Here is a 14187-nt window from a genome sequence, read left to right on the forward strand (position 1 = left end):
TTGAGTAAGCTACTTGAAACAAAGTCTAACCAATAGAATCTGCAGGTGCTATAGCAGTAGGTGAAAGCTTGCTCCTACATCCAAAGTCATTTTTAAAAGAACAAAAGTTAATGAAACGTGTGTGTGTAATATGAATATAACTTGTTCTAATCTCAGAATCTGGAACACATCGGACTGACATTTGCTCTCTTTGTAGGGCTGGGTAACACAGGAAACACAACCTCAAATGGGGAACTAGCAGGTGTTGAAAGGAAACCCCCTGGGAATGAGAGGCTCCTGCCTTTTCTTCCCTCTGCCCTCCCTCCAACCTCAACTCCATTCAAAAATCTACTTTTTTATATTAAACTTTGCAGAGTAATGTAAAATGGCTGCTAGCCCTTTTTCATCCATTACTCATTGGAAGCCTAACTTATCTATTATCTTTTAAAGTAAGAAATTCAACTTTGGAAGTACTTACACAGTAACTGTCCATGGGCCTCTAACTTCCCTAGAGACTTAATGAGGGGCATTAAACATGTACTCACAGAGGTCTTGTTCAGCTTTTTGTAATAAGAGCAAAATCTAAGAGCTTTACACTTTGGAAAGCCTGAAGATTGTAAGGTTGTTTTTGTTTTTGTTTTTGTTTTTTTTAATCCACCTGTCTCAATTATCTATGCTAATAAGAGGACACAGAGTAGCATGTGATCTAAAAATAATCTGCCCTTTCAGAGAGTAAGAAGGGATGGTTATTTTTAGGTCACCAAACCTTTGCCTGCCCAATTATGATTTGTTTGGGTCCTTGAAAATTAACATGATATAGTTGGAAGTTGCTCTTGATCCAGCATCTGAGGTCCTGCATTAAATCTTCGTTCAGAACTAGGGAAGAGAAATGTAGGAATCTTTCCTCCAACATTTTATTAGCCTTTTGAACCTTAGCCTCTCTGAGCCTTATTTGTAAAATGGGGATAATAATAATACTGTAGTATGCACCTCAGGAAGTTGTTTTGAGGATTAAATGAGCTAAAATATAGGAAGTGCTTTGTAAAACTTAATATCTTATGTGAATATCAACTTTGGTAATTATCATTCACCTATCTTTGTGAATTAGGCTTTAGTTTTCTTCTTCAGTAAAATGAAGAGATTATTAAGTTAGGAGCTCTCTGAGGTTTCTTTTATCTTTGCCCCATCTTAAAACTAGTACACATTAATTGGTCACAGAATAATGGACAAGCTAATATGATATTAAATCTCTCATCAATGATGAAGAGAGATTATTATACATACATATAAAATAAAAAATTAGATATAGTTAGCATTCATACACTTTTAAGATTTGCAGGGTATTCTGTCAATAAAAAATTATTTTAAAAAAAGAGAGAAGATAAACAAGTTCAACAACAACTGTATCTCCTCTGTTGCTAACAAGGAGGAACTGGATGTCATGGTAAAAATGAGGATAGATCTCAAAATGAGAGCTCTATTGATGATGGAAGAAACAGGCAAAGTATAAATATTATTAATAAAAATTTTCCAACTGGGTCCCCCCCAAAAAAAAGATTTGCAGGGTATTTTACAAATACCATCTCACTTGATTCTCACAATAACCCTAGAAGCTAGGTGCTGGCATTATCCCCATTTTACAGTTAAGGTAACTGAGGCAAACAGAGGAAGCTCATCTAGTAACTATCTGAACCCAGATTTAAACTCGGGTCTTCCCAACTTTAGGCCCAGTGTTCCATTCACTGCTCTACCTACAGCAAGGTACCATTTAATACAAATGATGAACTCTGTGAAGTAATCCTATTTATTTAAGATTCATTTATTTATTCATTCATTTTTTTTTACTATTTGAAGTTATAATAATGTAAAAAATGGTAATTGGTTCCACCCATTGAAAATTTGCAAGGTGAATTCAAATAATGCAATTACTTTGGGGATATTCATTATTCATAATAATCAGGACCTAGCTATAGCAGATATATATATATATATATATATATATGTATGTATATATATATATATGTATATATGTGTTTGTGGATATATACACACATTGAGAGAGAGAGATAATATAGATGTATATATATATATATATATATATATATATGTATGTGTGTGTATAAATATATGAGAAATTGATAAGCTTCAGTCTTTCTTATGGTAGATGATAGATAACTGGATTGTTGGATAGGAATAGAGGGATAGACAGATAGCAGACAGAGAATGCCCAGTTGTCCACTGCTCAGAACTTACCTTCTTCTTTTCCAGCTAAAAGTCGAGCAATCGCCATCCCTGTAGACTTGGACAGCCAGGTCAACAACCTGTTCCTCAAGTCACACAACATTGTGCAGAAAACTGCCATGAACTGGCGACTGTCGGCAAGAAATGCCGCTCGCCGGGACTCTGTGCTCGCCGCTTCCCGTGATTACAGGAACATCATCGAAAGATTGCAGGTGATGATCTAGTCCCAAATATGTACTTCTGGGGTTTGACCAAGCATTTAAGATCAGTCCAAAGTAAAATAAAAGTATTTCAAGGTTGTGAGCTTTGGAGGAAAAAATAGCATATTAGGGAGAGGAATGTGAAATCATTTAGGAAGAGACAGCCTTGATTTGAGAATGCATCTGAGGGTCCTGATTGCTTTAAAGATTTTTAATTGGGAGTCAGAGAAGTGCATGCATAGATTTCAAGGAGATTCCACGAACTTGGATAGGGAAGATATTACATCTTTATTTTCACTAACCTCTAGTTGGAAATTAGCATTTCCCTCAATTATGAACGTGGGCCACAAATTTTTTTCTGAGAAGGGATTCATAACTTCATTAGGCTTCCAGCAGCATCCAGGACACAGACTACAAATCCTTGTTTCAGAGGATTAGTTAGCCTTGGAAAGAGTGTGAACCAGCTCTGTCGGGAAGCAGAGTGCCAGCAAGTAGGGAATAAGACTCTGGGGTTTTGTTTTTCTCACCCTGGAGAAGGCTCTTCTTCTCCCTGAAGTTTATAACATGTGCCCAATGAGGGAGCTGGGCATTGAAAAGACACAGATTCTCCCAATGATTCACTAATCTCCAGGTTGTTGGTAGGCTCTCAGAAGATCTATTAACTCCTTCCCAACCTGAGGCTCTCACCTATAAGAAGCTTCTGCTATAGTACTCTCAATGACATCTTTAGCCTATAGACCAGGAATCCAATCCACATTGGGTGGCTTTGAGCAAGTTCCTTTCCCTTTGAGATTCTGTTTCCTCATGGATAAAATGAATTAGTCAGACTAGCTTCCAGCTCGTAAGCTATGATTGGGTATGTTACTCAGTGTATTATCATAGCAACTTCTTGAGGGATCTCCATGGACAATGAGACATCAGTCCTCCATGAATCTGACTGGGTTGGTAAATATCGCTTAATCCTGTGGATGCTGAGAAGTAAGTTTCAGATTGTTTTATAGGATGTTTGCTCTATGGTATGTTTTGGAGGATGTGCTGGCAAATTGGGATCAGCATGATCTGGGTTCTTTCGAGGATTCTCCTGGATCTGCAGGGATCTGGAAGAATTCTGGATGGAAGTCGCTGGATCCTTCTGAGCATCATTAGAAAGTATCTCTGTAGTCACTGGTTTGACTTTCTGCACTCACAGGTTGAGTGACCACATAGGTTGTTTTGCTTGTCCTAATGGAATAATAATTCTGCTACTCATAACAAAATTTTAAATTTTCTAAAGCCCTTTACATGCATTATTTCATGTGAGCTTCACAACAGCCTCAGGAGAATAGATATGGAGAGACTGTTTTATGTTTAAAAAGAAAAAAAAAAAAAAACAGGCTCAAAGAGACTAAAAGACTTGCTAATTGTCACACTTGTTGTTATTGTTGTTCAGTCTTGTCTGACTCTTTGTGACCCTATTTTGGGGTTTTCTTGGCAAAGACACTGCAGTGGTTTGCCATTTCCTTCTCCAGCTCATTTTACAGATGAGGAAACTGAGGCAAACAGGGTAAAGTGACTTGTCCAGGGTGACACAATTATTAAGTTCTGAGGCCACATTTGAACTCCAGCCTGGCGCTCTGCCCACTCTGACACCCCCAATTCCATGTCAAAGGTAGGCTTTGGCCCCAGGACTCCCTGACTTCCCAAATACTACAGTCAATACACTATGCCATGTAACCTCTGAAAACTTCCTAGTTAAATAAGCAGATCTGATATTCCTCCGGAGGAAATCAGCACAAAACTCTGTGTGTGTTTTCCTCAGAGACAAAAGCCTCAGAGTTTCCCTCTCTTCCAAAGCCTGAGCCTCGAGTCTGTTTTCTGTTTCAGTCCGGTCTGTGCTCGTCTTAGGCATCCTGGCTTTGGGTCGGTCCTGAGTGCCCATCCTGTAAGAGAGCTGCCCACTGGTGGAGCCCATCCCTTCATCTGTTCTCTGCTACTTGCCTTTCACATATTCTTTGCGGTGTTTGACTCAGCTGCCCTTTCACATTTTTCTCTGTTTTCCTTTCCTACAGCAGTGTGTTTTGTATTTGAAGACCATCATGCTATCTCAGGGTACATCTATTTAGCATGTTGATACAGCATGTTCATTCGTTTGTGTTTTCATGTAACCGTAACATGGAATGCGTTGTTGGCCCAAAAGACTCCATTTCCTTAAACGGAGGGGTGGTGGGAAGTTTGCACTTCAGAGACTAGCACTTCCCAGGAGGATGGAGGGGGGAAGAACCATTATTTTAGATGTGTGCAGAGTGATAGTATGCAAAACTACTTATGGATGGACTCAACTTCTCAGAATGCCGAAGCTCTGCCCCGACCCTCAGCCACTAATGCTCCTTGCTCTTGCCTTCCAGGATATAGTGTCCGCCCTAGAAGACCGTCTGCGGCCCCTCGTCCAGGCAGAGTTGTCTGTGCTTGTGGATGTGCTCCATCGACCAGAACTGCTTTTCCCAGAGAATACAGACGCCCGAAGAAAATGTGAAAGTGGAGGCTTTATCTGCAAGTAAGCTGCTTGTGTCTCGGGATACTGTGAATGCTTTTCCTTCAGGAGACCTGTTAAAGATGCCCATGGGGGGCTCATTCCAGAACTCTAGAAATAGATCATGGAAGGGAGGGTCTTTCTTGCTTGGAACAGGTTGACAGTTTTTAACTAATGGAAGGAAGCGTCTTCCTTGCTTTGAACAGTTTGACAGTTTTTAACTATGATCACTTTGTTAAAACGAGATTGGGAGAACTGAATGGGGAATTAAGGAAAGCCCCTTTGGTTGAAACCATTTTGGCCAATTTGCCCCTAATTTTAATGACAAATGTTTTTACTTGCTTTTTCGTGCCTCATTGTTGCTTTATAGTATTGATTGATCACAAATATTATCTATAGGAGATTCCTGGAAATGTAAACAATAATATCTAGATTTTGTGCTCCCACCCATTCTCTCTTCCTTGATAGGAGGATGAAATTTTGGATGAGAGATAAGTGTATGTTTTCCACAATCAATCAAGCTTCAAACATTTATCATGTGCCATTTGTATACCATGCACTGTGCTAGACTCTGGGATTTTTTTTTTTTTTTGAACTGTGATTTCAGTGACTTTCAGTGGGATGGAGAGTCACTGGTGAAGAACTTTCTCTATTGTTTGCAGATTGGCCATTGGGTCTGAAAGTTATAGTTTTAAACAGTGGAGTTGCCTGGGGTTTTACAGGATTTAAGCGACTTTACACACACACACACACACACACACACACACACACACACACACACAATCAGTCTCTCTCTCCCCCCTTCTTTTTCTCCTTTCTTCTCTCTCTTCCTCTCCCTCTCTCCCCTTTTCCTTACTGGAAGGAATAGAAGGTCAGACATGAATACCCATGTCCTAACTCCAAGATAAGATCTTTATCCACCACCCTATACAAGCTCTCAGACCTTGGGCTCTGGATCAGGGAAACAGTAAATCCCAGAACATCTTCACAAGATTCCTTATTTTTCCTGTTTAATTCACAGCACTCTGCAACATGTGGCTAGTCATGCTATTGAAATCATCTCTTTTAAATGAATTCTAGGGGATAATATTCCTGTTTTATAAAAAATTGTTAACCATTGCTTGAAGTGGCTAACCTACATTTCTTTACCGTTATAAAGAAAGGGCTCAGCGTTTGGAGTAGTATCAGGTACACAGTAGGCACATAATAAATACTTGCTGGGAAATGGAAGCCTCTGACATGACTTAGGATGCCATGTAGAGCCTTGGCCATGGTGCTTCTCCCCATCTACCAGCAGGTGTCACTTTTGAGATGCAGATGAGCTGATGGGCCAGCCAGAAAGCTTCAGGGATGAGATTGCTGCTCATTTGGTCCAGGCTTCCTGGTCCTGTATCCAGTCATCCTAAGATGATGAGAAGTTGGTGCCCTTGAAAGCTGTTGGCAGCAAATCAAACCTTTCCCTTTTCCCCCCTTTTCAGGTTAATAAAACATACTAAACAGCTGCTTGAAGAGAATGAAGAAAAACTTTGTATCAAAGTGTTACAAACACTCAGGGAAATGATGACCAAAGACAGAGGCTATGGAGAAAAGGTACTTGATATTTCTTTTCATTCAGCAGCATAGCTTCATTAAATTAAGGCACCTTGAAAAGGGGATAGGGGGAGAAAGAAAATTCCTCCTTAACATAGATTGCAAATATTGATTGTTTTTTAAAAAGTAAAATAAAACTTTACCCTAAAATTTATTGAAGAAAATAACTCTCAGACTTTCTGATTTGGCATTTGAATTCAACCCAACAGCCTCCCTGCATGCTTTCCAGAATATGACTTTTTCTTGCGTGAGCCTTTAATAAGTTAATTATGCTCAGGGCTGCTCACCTCATGATAATCATGGTTTTTTCAGACAAATAATTATCAAAATTTTGCATGTATTCATTTTAGCTTATATTTAAATTCTAAATCAAAATTTTTATGTGTGTAGAGGTATATAGGAAGGGAGATAGAGTGTATGAGAATGTATGTGTGCACATGCATGTGTGTATGTACGCGTCTGTTTGCATATATGTTAGGTTCTAGATAGACAACTTATATTTCTTATTGGTGAGTTGTTATGTATATCTTTCTGATAATCAAAAAGCCTCTGATTTTAAAGCCAGAAGGCCTTTTGTCCATTTATTCTGACTGTGAGTACAAGAAGACCGTCCAGTATCCTTGATATTGACTAAATAAAAATACCCAGTATCCTGGGAACTGTTCACCTCCTATCCTTCTTCACAGGAAAAACAAACCAGCAAAAAGTTGGTCTTGTATTCCTTGCCTCCTTTTCCTCCAAAAATTGGTACAATAATAGAATAGAACTGCAACCACACTAATGCTTCTCCATGTCTTCTCTGGGAATTACAGCTCTCATTTATTATTTCAGCTCCATTTGGGCAGATTTAATAGGAATCATTATACTAAGATTACCATACCCTACCAAACTATCCTACAACTCATTTATTCAGTGAAGTAATGATGTTAGAAGAATTGAATGTGTACTTGTTAAAGGTTTACTTGTCAAAATAAATGTCATCAAGTACAACTGAACTCTTATTGCCTTTTTTTAATGTAAGTTTAAATTTTTAAAAGTTTTCAGTTTTTTAAAGTTTTTTTTTTAATTTAAAATTTTAAATTTACTATTAGTCAAAGGAAAGCCTTGGATTAACAGAATACCTATATATTTGCTAAGTTTCCAAAAGGACAGGAGAAGGCATAACTTTTACCCTTTTAACTTTTTATATTGCTATATTGTTTATAACTTTGCAAACTGTTAAATGTTTCACATAAAATGGCAAAAAAGAATATAAATAAAGTGTCAAGATAAAAATAGCATCATGAAAGGGAACTCCTGGAGGACCAGTTTTAAATGTTTAGTCACACAGTAGCTAGCCTTCCTAAGAAACATTTGATATTCCTGTGAGAAATAACATCTAACCAGCACGTAAAACGTATATGTGTACATGGATATTTGCCTTGACTTAAGACAGACTAACCTAAGAAAATATGGAGTTAGCCTTAATTAATAATTACATTCCTTACATGAAGATTCAAAAGTTTGTTTTTTAAATCAAGTTTTCTAATGGAAGCTAAAAATTATTTAGTTTTATAGGAAATTCCTCAAGAATGAACATAAAGTAAGAAGTCTAAGATATTTATATCAATATTTACATATAATAATGTGACCCTTTAACTCTTTAAAGTTTGACTACTCTTCGGTAGAATAAAAGGCCATTTTCTACATTTCAGTCAATCAACAGGCATTTATTAAATGTTTAATATATGTCAGGCATTGAGTCCTGTATATTATAGACTTCTCCTGTCACCAGGCAAATTAATCCGATTATTAATTATAGAAGCAATGTGGTTCAGTGGACAGAGGGCTGTCTTTGAAATCAGATGACTGAGGTTAAAGATGACCACTGGTCCTTTCTCCTTGTGTAATCTTCAAAAAGATTCTCCCCTCATTTCATTTGAAATGAAAGGACTGAGATAGATGGTCTCAGCCCCCAAAATGGGATCACAAAGAGTCAGATTCTACTGGAAAACGATGAATAAAAATCCTTCCAGGTTCTAAATCTTTGTTTCTCTGATTATCATTTAAATCTTATCGTTGTTTAATTATTTTGATCTTGTCTGACTCTTTGTGACTCCATTTGGAGTTTTCTTGGCAGAGATACTGGAGGGTTTTTCCATTTCCTCCTCCAGAGCATTTTACAAATGAGGAAACTGAGGCAGTCAGGGTTAAGTGACTCACCCAGAGTCACCCAGCTGCTACATGTCCGTGTCTAAATTTGAACTTAGGAAAATGAGTCTTCTTGATTCCAGGGTAAGCATTTTACACACTGTAGAATGCAATTTGAATTTAGGAGTCTTCCTGATTCTGTACTATTTAGAACCTGGAGTCAGGAAAACCTGAGTTCAAATTTGGTTTCACACTTACTAGCTGCATGATGCTGGGTGAGTTACTTTACCTAGTTTGTCTCAGTTTCCTTATCTATAAAATGACCTGGAAAAAGAAATGGCCAATCTCTCTAATATTTTTGCTAAAAAAAAAAAAAAAAAAATCCCAAATGGAATCACAGAGTCAGACACGACTGAACAACATCATTTAAAGTAAACTTTCTGATGGGAAGTACTTTGAAGGTGACCCTCATGTTATAATTAATCTGATTTTATATATGAGGAAACTGAATCTGAGAGAGATTCAGTGATTTGTCCAGGATCGCACAACTAATAAGTGTCCAAGTAAGGCAATGTCAGCTCTCAAATCTTCTTTACTTCCAGGACCATCATTCTGCATTTTGCAAATTAGTTTATTATATTTGTTAAATTACTTTGATTTTTTTTATGATCTAGAGAGTGTAAAACTCCTAGATTCCATATCTTTGTCTCTCCATCTACATCAACATTAATGCAAAGACAGCAACTAGCTCTCCTTTCTTACTCATTCCATTAATTCCATTAACTACAAAGAGTTACCATTCATAACCATCCAAAAATAGAGGCCAAATATGACATGTGATAAGATCTTGCCCATTTTAATGCCCAACAAAGAAGGAGTTAGAAAAGGTACAGAATACTGAAAAAAAGAAAGAGAAACTCTTGGCCCCCACATTGTTCCCACTTATTGAATTTCAGAGCCAAAAGGGATGATCTTATGAGATTAAAAATCATCTAGTGTAATTTATGGACAGTAAAAAAGGAATTATTGTGCCCCCTGATTTTTCCTGGCTTCCATAAAAGTAGAAATTGCATTTTCTTTGATGTTGGTGGGGTCATCATTGCTAAGACATCTTCTTTTTTGTTAAAATTAAATTATCTCAGAGAAGCAAATGAAAAGCAGAAAAAACTTTGTAGGAGGTAATGGCAACTGTCATCTCTGCTGCCAATAACAAATAGTTAATAACATTTTTGTCCCCGATAGCAGTTGGAAAATTCTCCTTTTCTCATCATATGTACTTTATTAAGGGAACAAAGCAAAAAACCTGGACTGCTCCGCTTCCTCTCCTGTGATCATCCTCCCCCCCGCCCCATTTATTGATTATGTCCCAATATCGCCATGATCTAAAGTGATACCAGAAAGAAAAAAAGTCTTTTGGAACTTAACATCTCAAAGTCAGGTCAATTTAGCACATATTTATTTATAAATATAAATGTAATTTATATTAAAAATAAATATAATTTATAATTTATTAATGTATACAGTATTGTACTAGGGATACAAAAATGAAAAAAAAAAGAAACTTTGTGGTCAATAGGAAACATTCAGCCTCATAACATGAGGCAATCTAGTTGTTATAAGATATGATTTTATGTAACATAACTGATATTATAGAAGTTATATTATAGCAATTTACTAAATTGAGGCTTTTAAAGAATTTGAAAGGAAAATTGGAGTAAAAAGAGGTATAAGTAAATATTATGGAGTTTGTATAAAGTATATTTTTTTCCTTGAATGGTTTCAGCAATGGGGTTCTTATGTGCTCAAATTATTATATAGTAATTACTAAGTCTTCCCTTTTTTCCATCTGGGTAAGACTTTTGTATTTCTTGCTCTCAGATCTCTGTTAGGAACTTAAATGTTTACTTCATGTGTCAGATGTTAGAATGGAGACTGTTGATATAATTTTTTTAGAATTTTTAATGAAGACTATTGTTATGGATTCTTTTACATTTACTCCATAAATGAAATTCACTGGTGTGGGAGCTGATTAATGAAATGAATCTTCTTTCTTTTTATTTTTAATCTCCTTAACTCTTTTCCATCTCAAATTTTCAAATTTCATTTTTCAAATTCTACCTTAAACTTTTACTCTTAAACAAAGTGATTGAGTTGACCTGGGAATCTCTGGGCCTGGGATATATTCATCCCCTTATTTTCCAGGTGACCCCAGGAACACTGAATTGTCTCTTATGGAGATTCGATGTCCAGCCTGTGTCACTGTTCAATTTGGGTTGCATTAGTCTTAAGATTGAAAGTGAAAGGTTCTCCTCCCAAATTGACGAGCATTGTCTGCCTTTTAGCTTCCATTCTTTCCCACTGCTGTCTGAAAATATGACGTTATTAATTGGGGAATTCTCCCTGGCCCACAGTTCTGTACACATTTTAGCCAACTTGCAAGCCATAGGGTGGAGTTCTTAGAACTTGGTTGGGCTATCAATGTGGTTTGACACTCGGCATGTGAACAAAGCATGACTGCATCCTGTCTGTTTGTTCCCTGGTAGAATTTTTCTAGCAGAACAGATGTCACTGAGTAAGGTGACAGGACTATGAACCCAGATGGAGCTTTGGTGACAATTACATCAATTTCACAACACTGTGTTTTAACAACAATCTCTAATAGTGCCTAGAACTTGAACTGATTTGTACTTAATATTCCTAATGTTTATTCCTCCCCCTTTTTTTTTCTTTTTCAGCTGATTTCCATTGATGAATCGGATAATACTGAGGTCCTCCTTTCTCTTTTAAATGTCCCATAGTGCTGTTTCCATGCTCTTTTCCAAGTTTCCCCATGACCTGTCTGTCCTGTAGTCTCTCTCTGGTGTTTAACATTTTATTTTGTCCATTTTGACCATGGGAGGGAAACCTAGTGTATCATGTGTCTTTTCCATTGGCATTTCTCATGACAGACTTGTGTGTCATCTGTAGGAAAGTAGTTTTTGTCTCGGTGTGAGGAAAGCTTGGTGAAGTTAGGATATTGTTTTCTTTACTGCTCAAAGCTAAGTTTCTTAGTGATACTGACCATGTACTTGTGGAAGAAAAACAGCATTAAGGTAAATTAACTTTATTTTTACACAAAGTGTATTTTTAAACATACTTGGACTTAGTTTAAAGTTCAGAGTGAAGATAAATTATAATAATAAATAACACTTGGCACTATGCTAAGCACTTTACAATTATTATATCATTTGATCATCACTTTCTCTATAAAGGATAATTAAACAAGAGAGAAAACAGTATATGGAAAAGGCACTGTAGCCATGGACATTAACTGAGTTAATTTGCTTTGTCTCTAAATAATGAAACACAAATGTCAGTGTGAGGATTAGAAGGGGAAGTTTGTTGTTGAATTTTTTTCCATGGAATTGAAAAAAGATATTATCTCTGGCCTCCTTTCATAGAAAAAGCCTTATCAATAGATAAGATAAGATACACACACAATAAATAAGATACACAGATAAAAATCCTCTCAAATTTCTAAAAATTTGAGTTAACTTAACCTTGTCCGGAAGAGCATTATTGGAGAGGGATAGCTAATTGTGGACAGAATTTTGAATGTAGATTGGATTCATGGACCAGCAAACCCTTCAAATCCTTTGAGGGAATATTATTTTTCCACATTGATCAGATGGTAAATATTTAAGTTATTTATCCCAGATAAAAAAATCTTTTGTGTTATTTGAAAATTAATATTTATTTGCAAGGAATGAGATTGGAAAGGCTAAAAGTGGATTTTCATCAGAAATAATTTTTTTTTCAATTTGTGGTCCAGAAAAGCAGATAAAGTTATAGAAAGATAGTGGTCCCTTCTTATGGGGAAATAATTAAAATATGATATTGATTGGGATTTATTCATTCACACACCCCAAAATAGATCAGAATATTTTCTTAACTGGTGATCTGATACCCACTTCCTCAGAAAGCAGAAGTGAAAAGAAATGACCAACCAGTTTAAGGAGAATGACAGGATTACAGAATTTTCCAGCTGGACAGAATCTTAGGATGTCAGCTAATATCCTTCTTTTGTATTGCATATGAAAAAATCAAGAGCCAGGGAGGAGCTATGATTTACCCTCAGTCATATATCTTTTTAGTAGCAGAGTCAAGGTCCCCAGATTCAAATATAAGACTATTTAAAAAACATATTAATAGCCTTCATTTCTAATATTAAATTTATTTGATCTAGGAGTCACATCTTATGGGCATGGGGAGACACGGAAGAAATCGGAATGGGGAAGGAAGAGTGGTGAAATGAGTCAGTTTATTTCCTTGAATGTGATGGCATTTTTCCTTCTCCCTTCCTTTTCTGAAAGGCAGGGTGGGGGTCCCAACAACAACCCATCTGGGCACTGCTCATCTGAAAAGTTGACTACCTTTGGTTCTATCTTGGTCCCAAGGATATAAAAATCTTGGGAGTTTAATTTATCTGTTGAAAGTTCAAGTTCTGTTTTGAATTACAAATAAGGCCATAAAATGAGAACTTTCACCAGTCTTAGGCTGTGGACCAGAGCAAATGAGCCGAAATGTGGGATCACTGGATATAGAACTTGGTCTCCCGACTGGGACTTTATTACTCCTTCATGGAACAATTCCATGGCTGTAGCAGGTGTGTCTATAAATACACAGTAGGAAATGGAATACTGTCTGTTTATGAAAAGAGCATAATCTGGCAAGAGTTTGAATTCTCTGTAAATTCCCAGAGGAAGCAGTGGTGGTTCCCTTTTCATTGTTACCACTAGCAACTGTCAAAGCCTGGTAGGGCAGAGAAAACAAGTCCCACTTCTGCAGACCTTTGCAGTGTCTGTTGGCTGTGCATCAGTGTGTCTGGCTGGCGTTGCCCTTCTTTGTCTATTCTGAAGATGATCATGGTACAAGGAGGTCTTCTTCCTCCTTTAGAGAGGAAGGAGAGGGCTGGAAATAGAACGAAGGTTTCTCCTGACTGAGCTGAGGTATGTGTTCTTCAGAAATCTAATAAGTTCATCCTGTCATGGGATGGAAGCAAGGACCCAACTCTGAACTGTAAAGAAATACACCAAATTCAATTAAATAATAAAAGAAAAAAAACAACAACAATAAATATATTCTTCTGGCTGGTGACCAAAGTGATTCCCACTAGGAATTGTCTGAGTAAGGACTTCTATCTCCCCTTGTCTCAAGCTGGGATAGATAGAAGAGAGAAAGGGGTCATGAACTACTTGGAAAAATCATATACCGTTCCAAGCAATGTTGAGTGCTTTTGCAACCACAAGGTGAACTGAGGACAGTGCAATAGCTTTTCTACAATAAAAGTGCATGTTGGAGGGCCCTTTCAACTGCATTCTGGAATAAAGCTTCTTTTAAACCCAACCAAAATAGGTTTCTCAAATAAAAGAAGGGTGTATCTCCCCTCTTCTTACCATCACCTTCAAAAGAAAAGAAGAGAAAGAGAAAACCACTGAACATTACTTTTCTGTGGAGCTTGTGTCAGTAGAGAGGTGGGTAACTCATTTGAAGTGTTCT

General features: G+C 37.0%; 1 protein-coding gene across 11 annotated transcripts in view; it reads left to right on the forward strand.

Moving 5' to 3' along the window:
- ITPR1 (inositol 1,4,5-trisphosphate receptor type 1) overlaps positions 1 to 14187 on the forward strand; it is a 386707-nt gene that overhangs the window by 215849 nt on the left and 156671 nt on the right. For 8 of the 11 annotated variants that reach the window (XM_031954255.1, XM_031954269.1, XM_031954258.1 and 5 more), the window contains 4 exons: positions 2248 to 2432; positions 4805 to 4953; positions 6408 to 6519; positions 11385 to 11417. In XM_031954255.1, coding sequence (XP_031810115.1) covers positions 2248 to 2432; positions 4805 to 4953; positions 6408 to 6519; positions 11385 to 11417 — 479 coding nt within the window. The remainder of the gene's footprint in view (positions 1 to 2247; positions 2433 to 4804; positions 4954 to 6407; positions 6520 to 11384; positions 11418 to 14187) is intronic. The other 3 variants (XM_023498139.2, XM_023498140.2, XM_023498142.2) reach the window with 1 other exon arrangement.

This window comes from Sarcophilus harrisii, chromosome 1 (genome assembly GCF_902635505.1).
Source record: "Sarcophilus harrisii chromosome 1, mSarHar1.11, whole genome shotgun sequence".
NCBI lineage: Eukaryota > Metazoa > Chordata > Mammalia > Dasyuromorphia > Dasyuridae > Sarcophilus > Sarcophilus harrisii.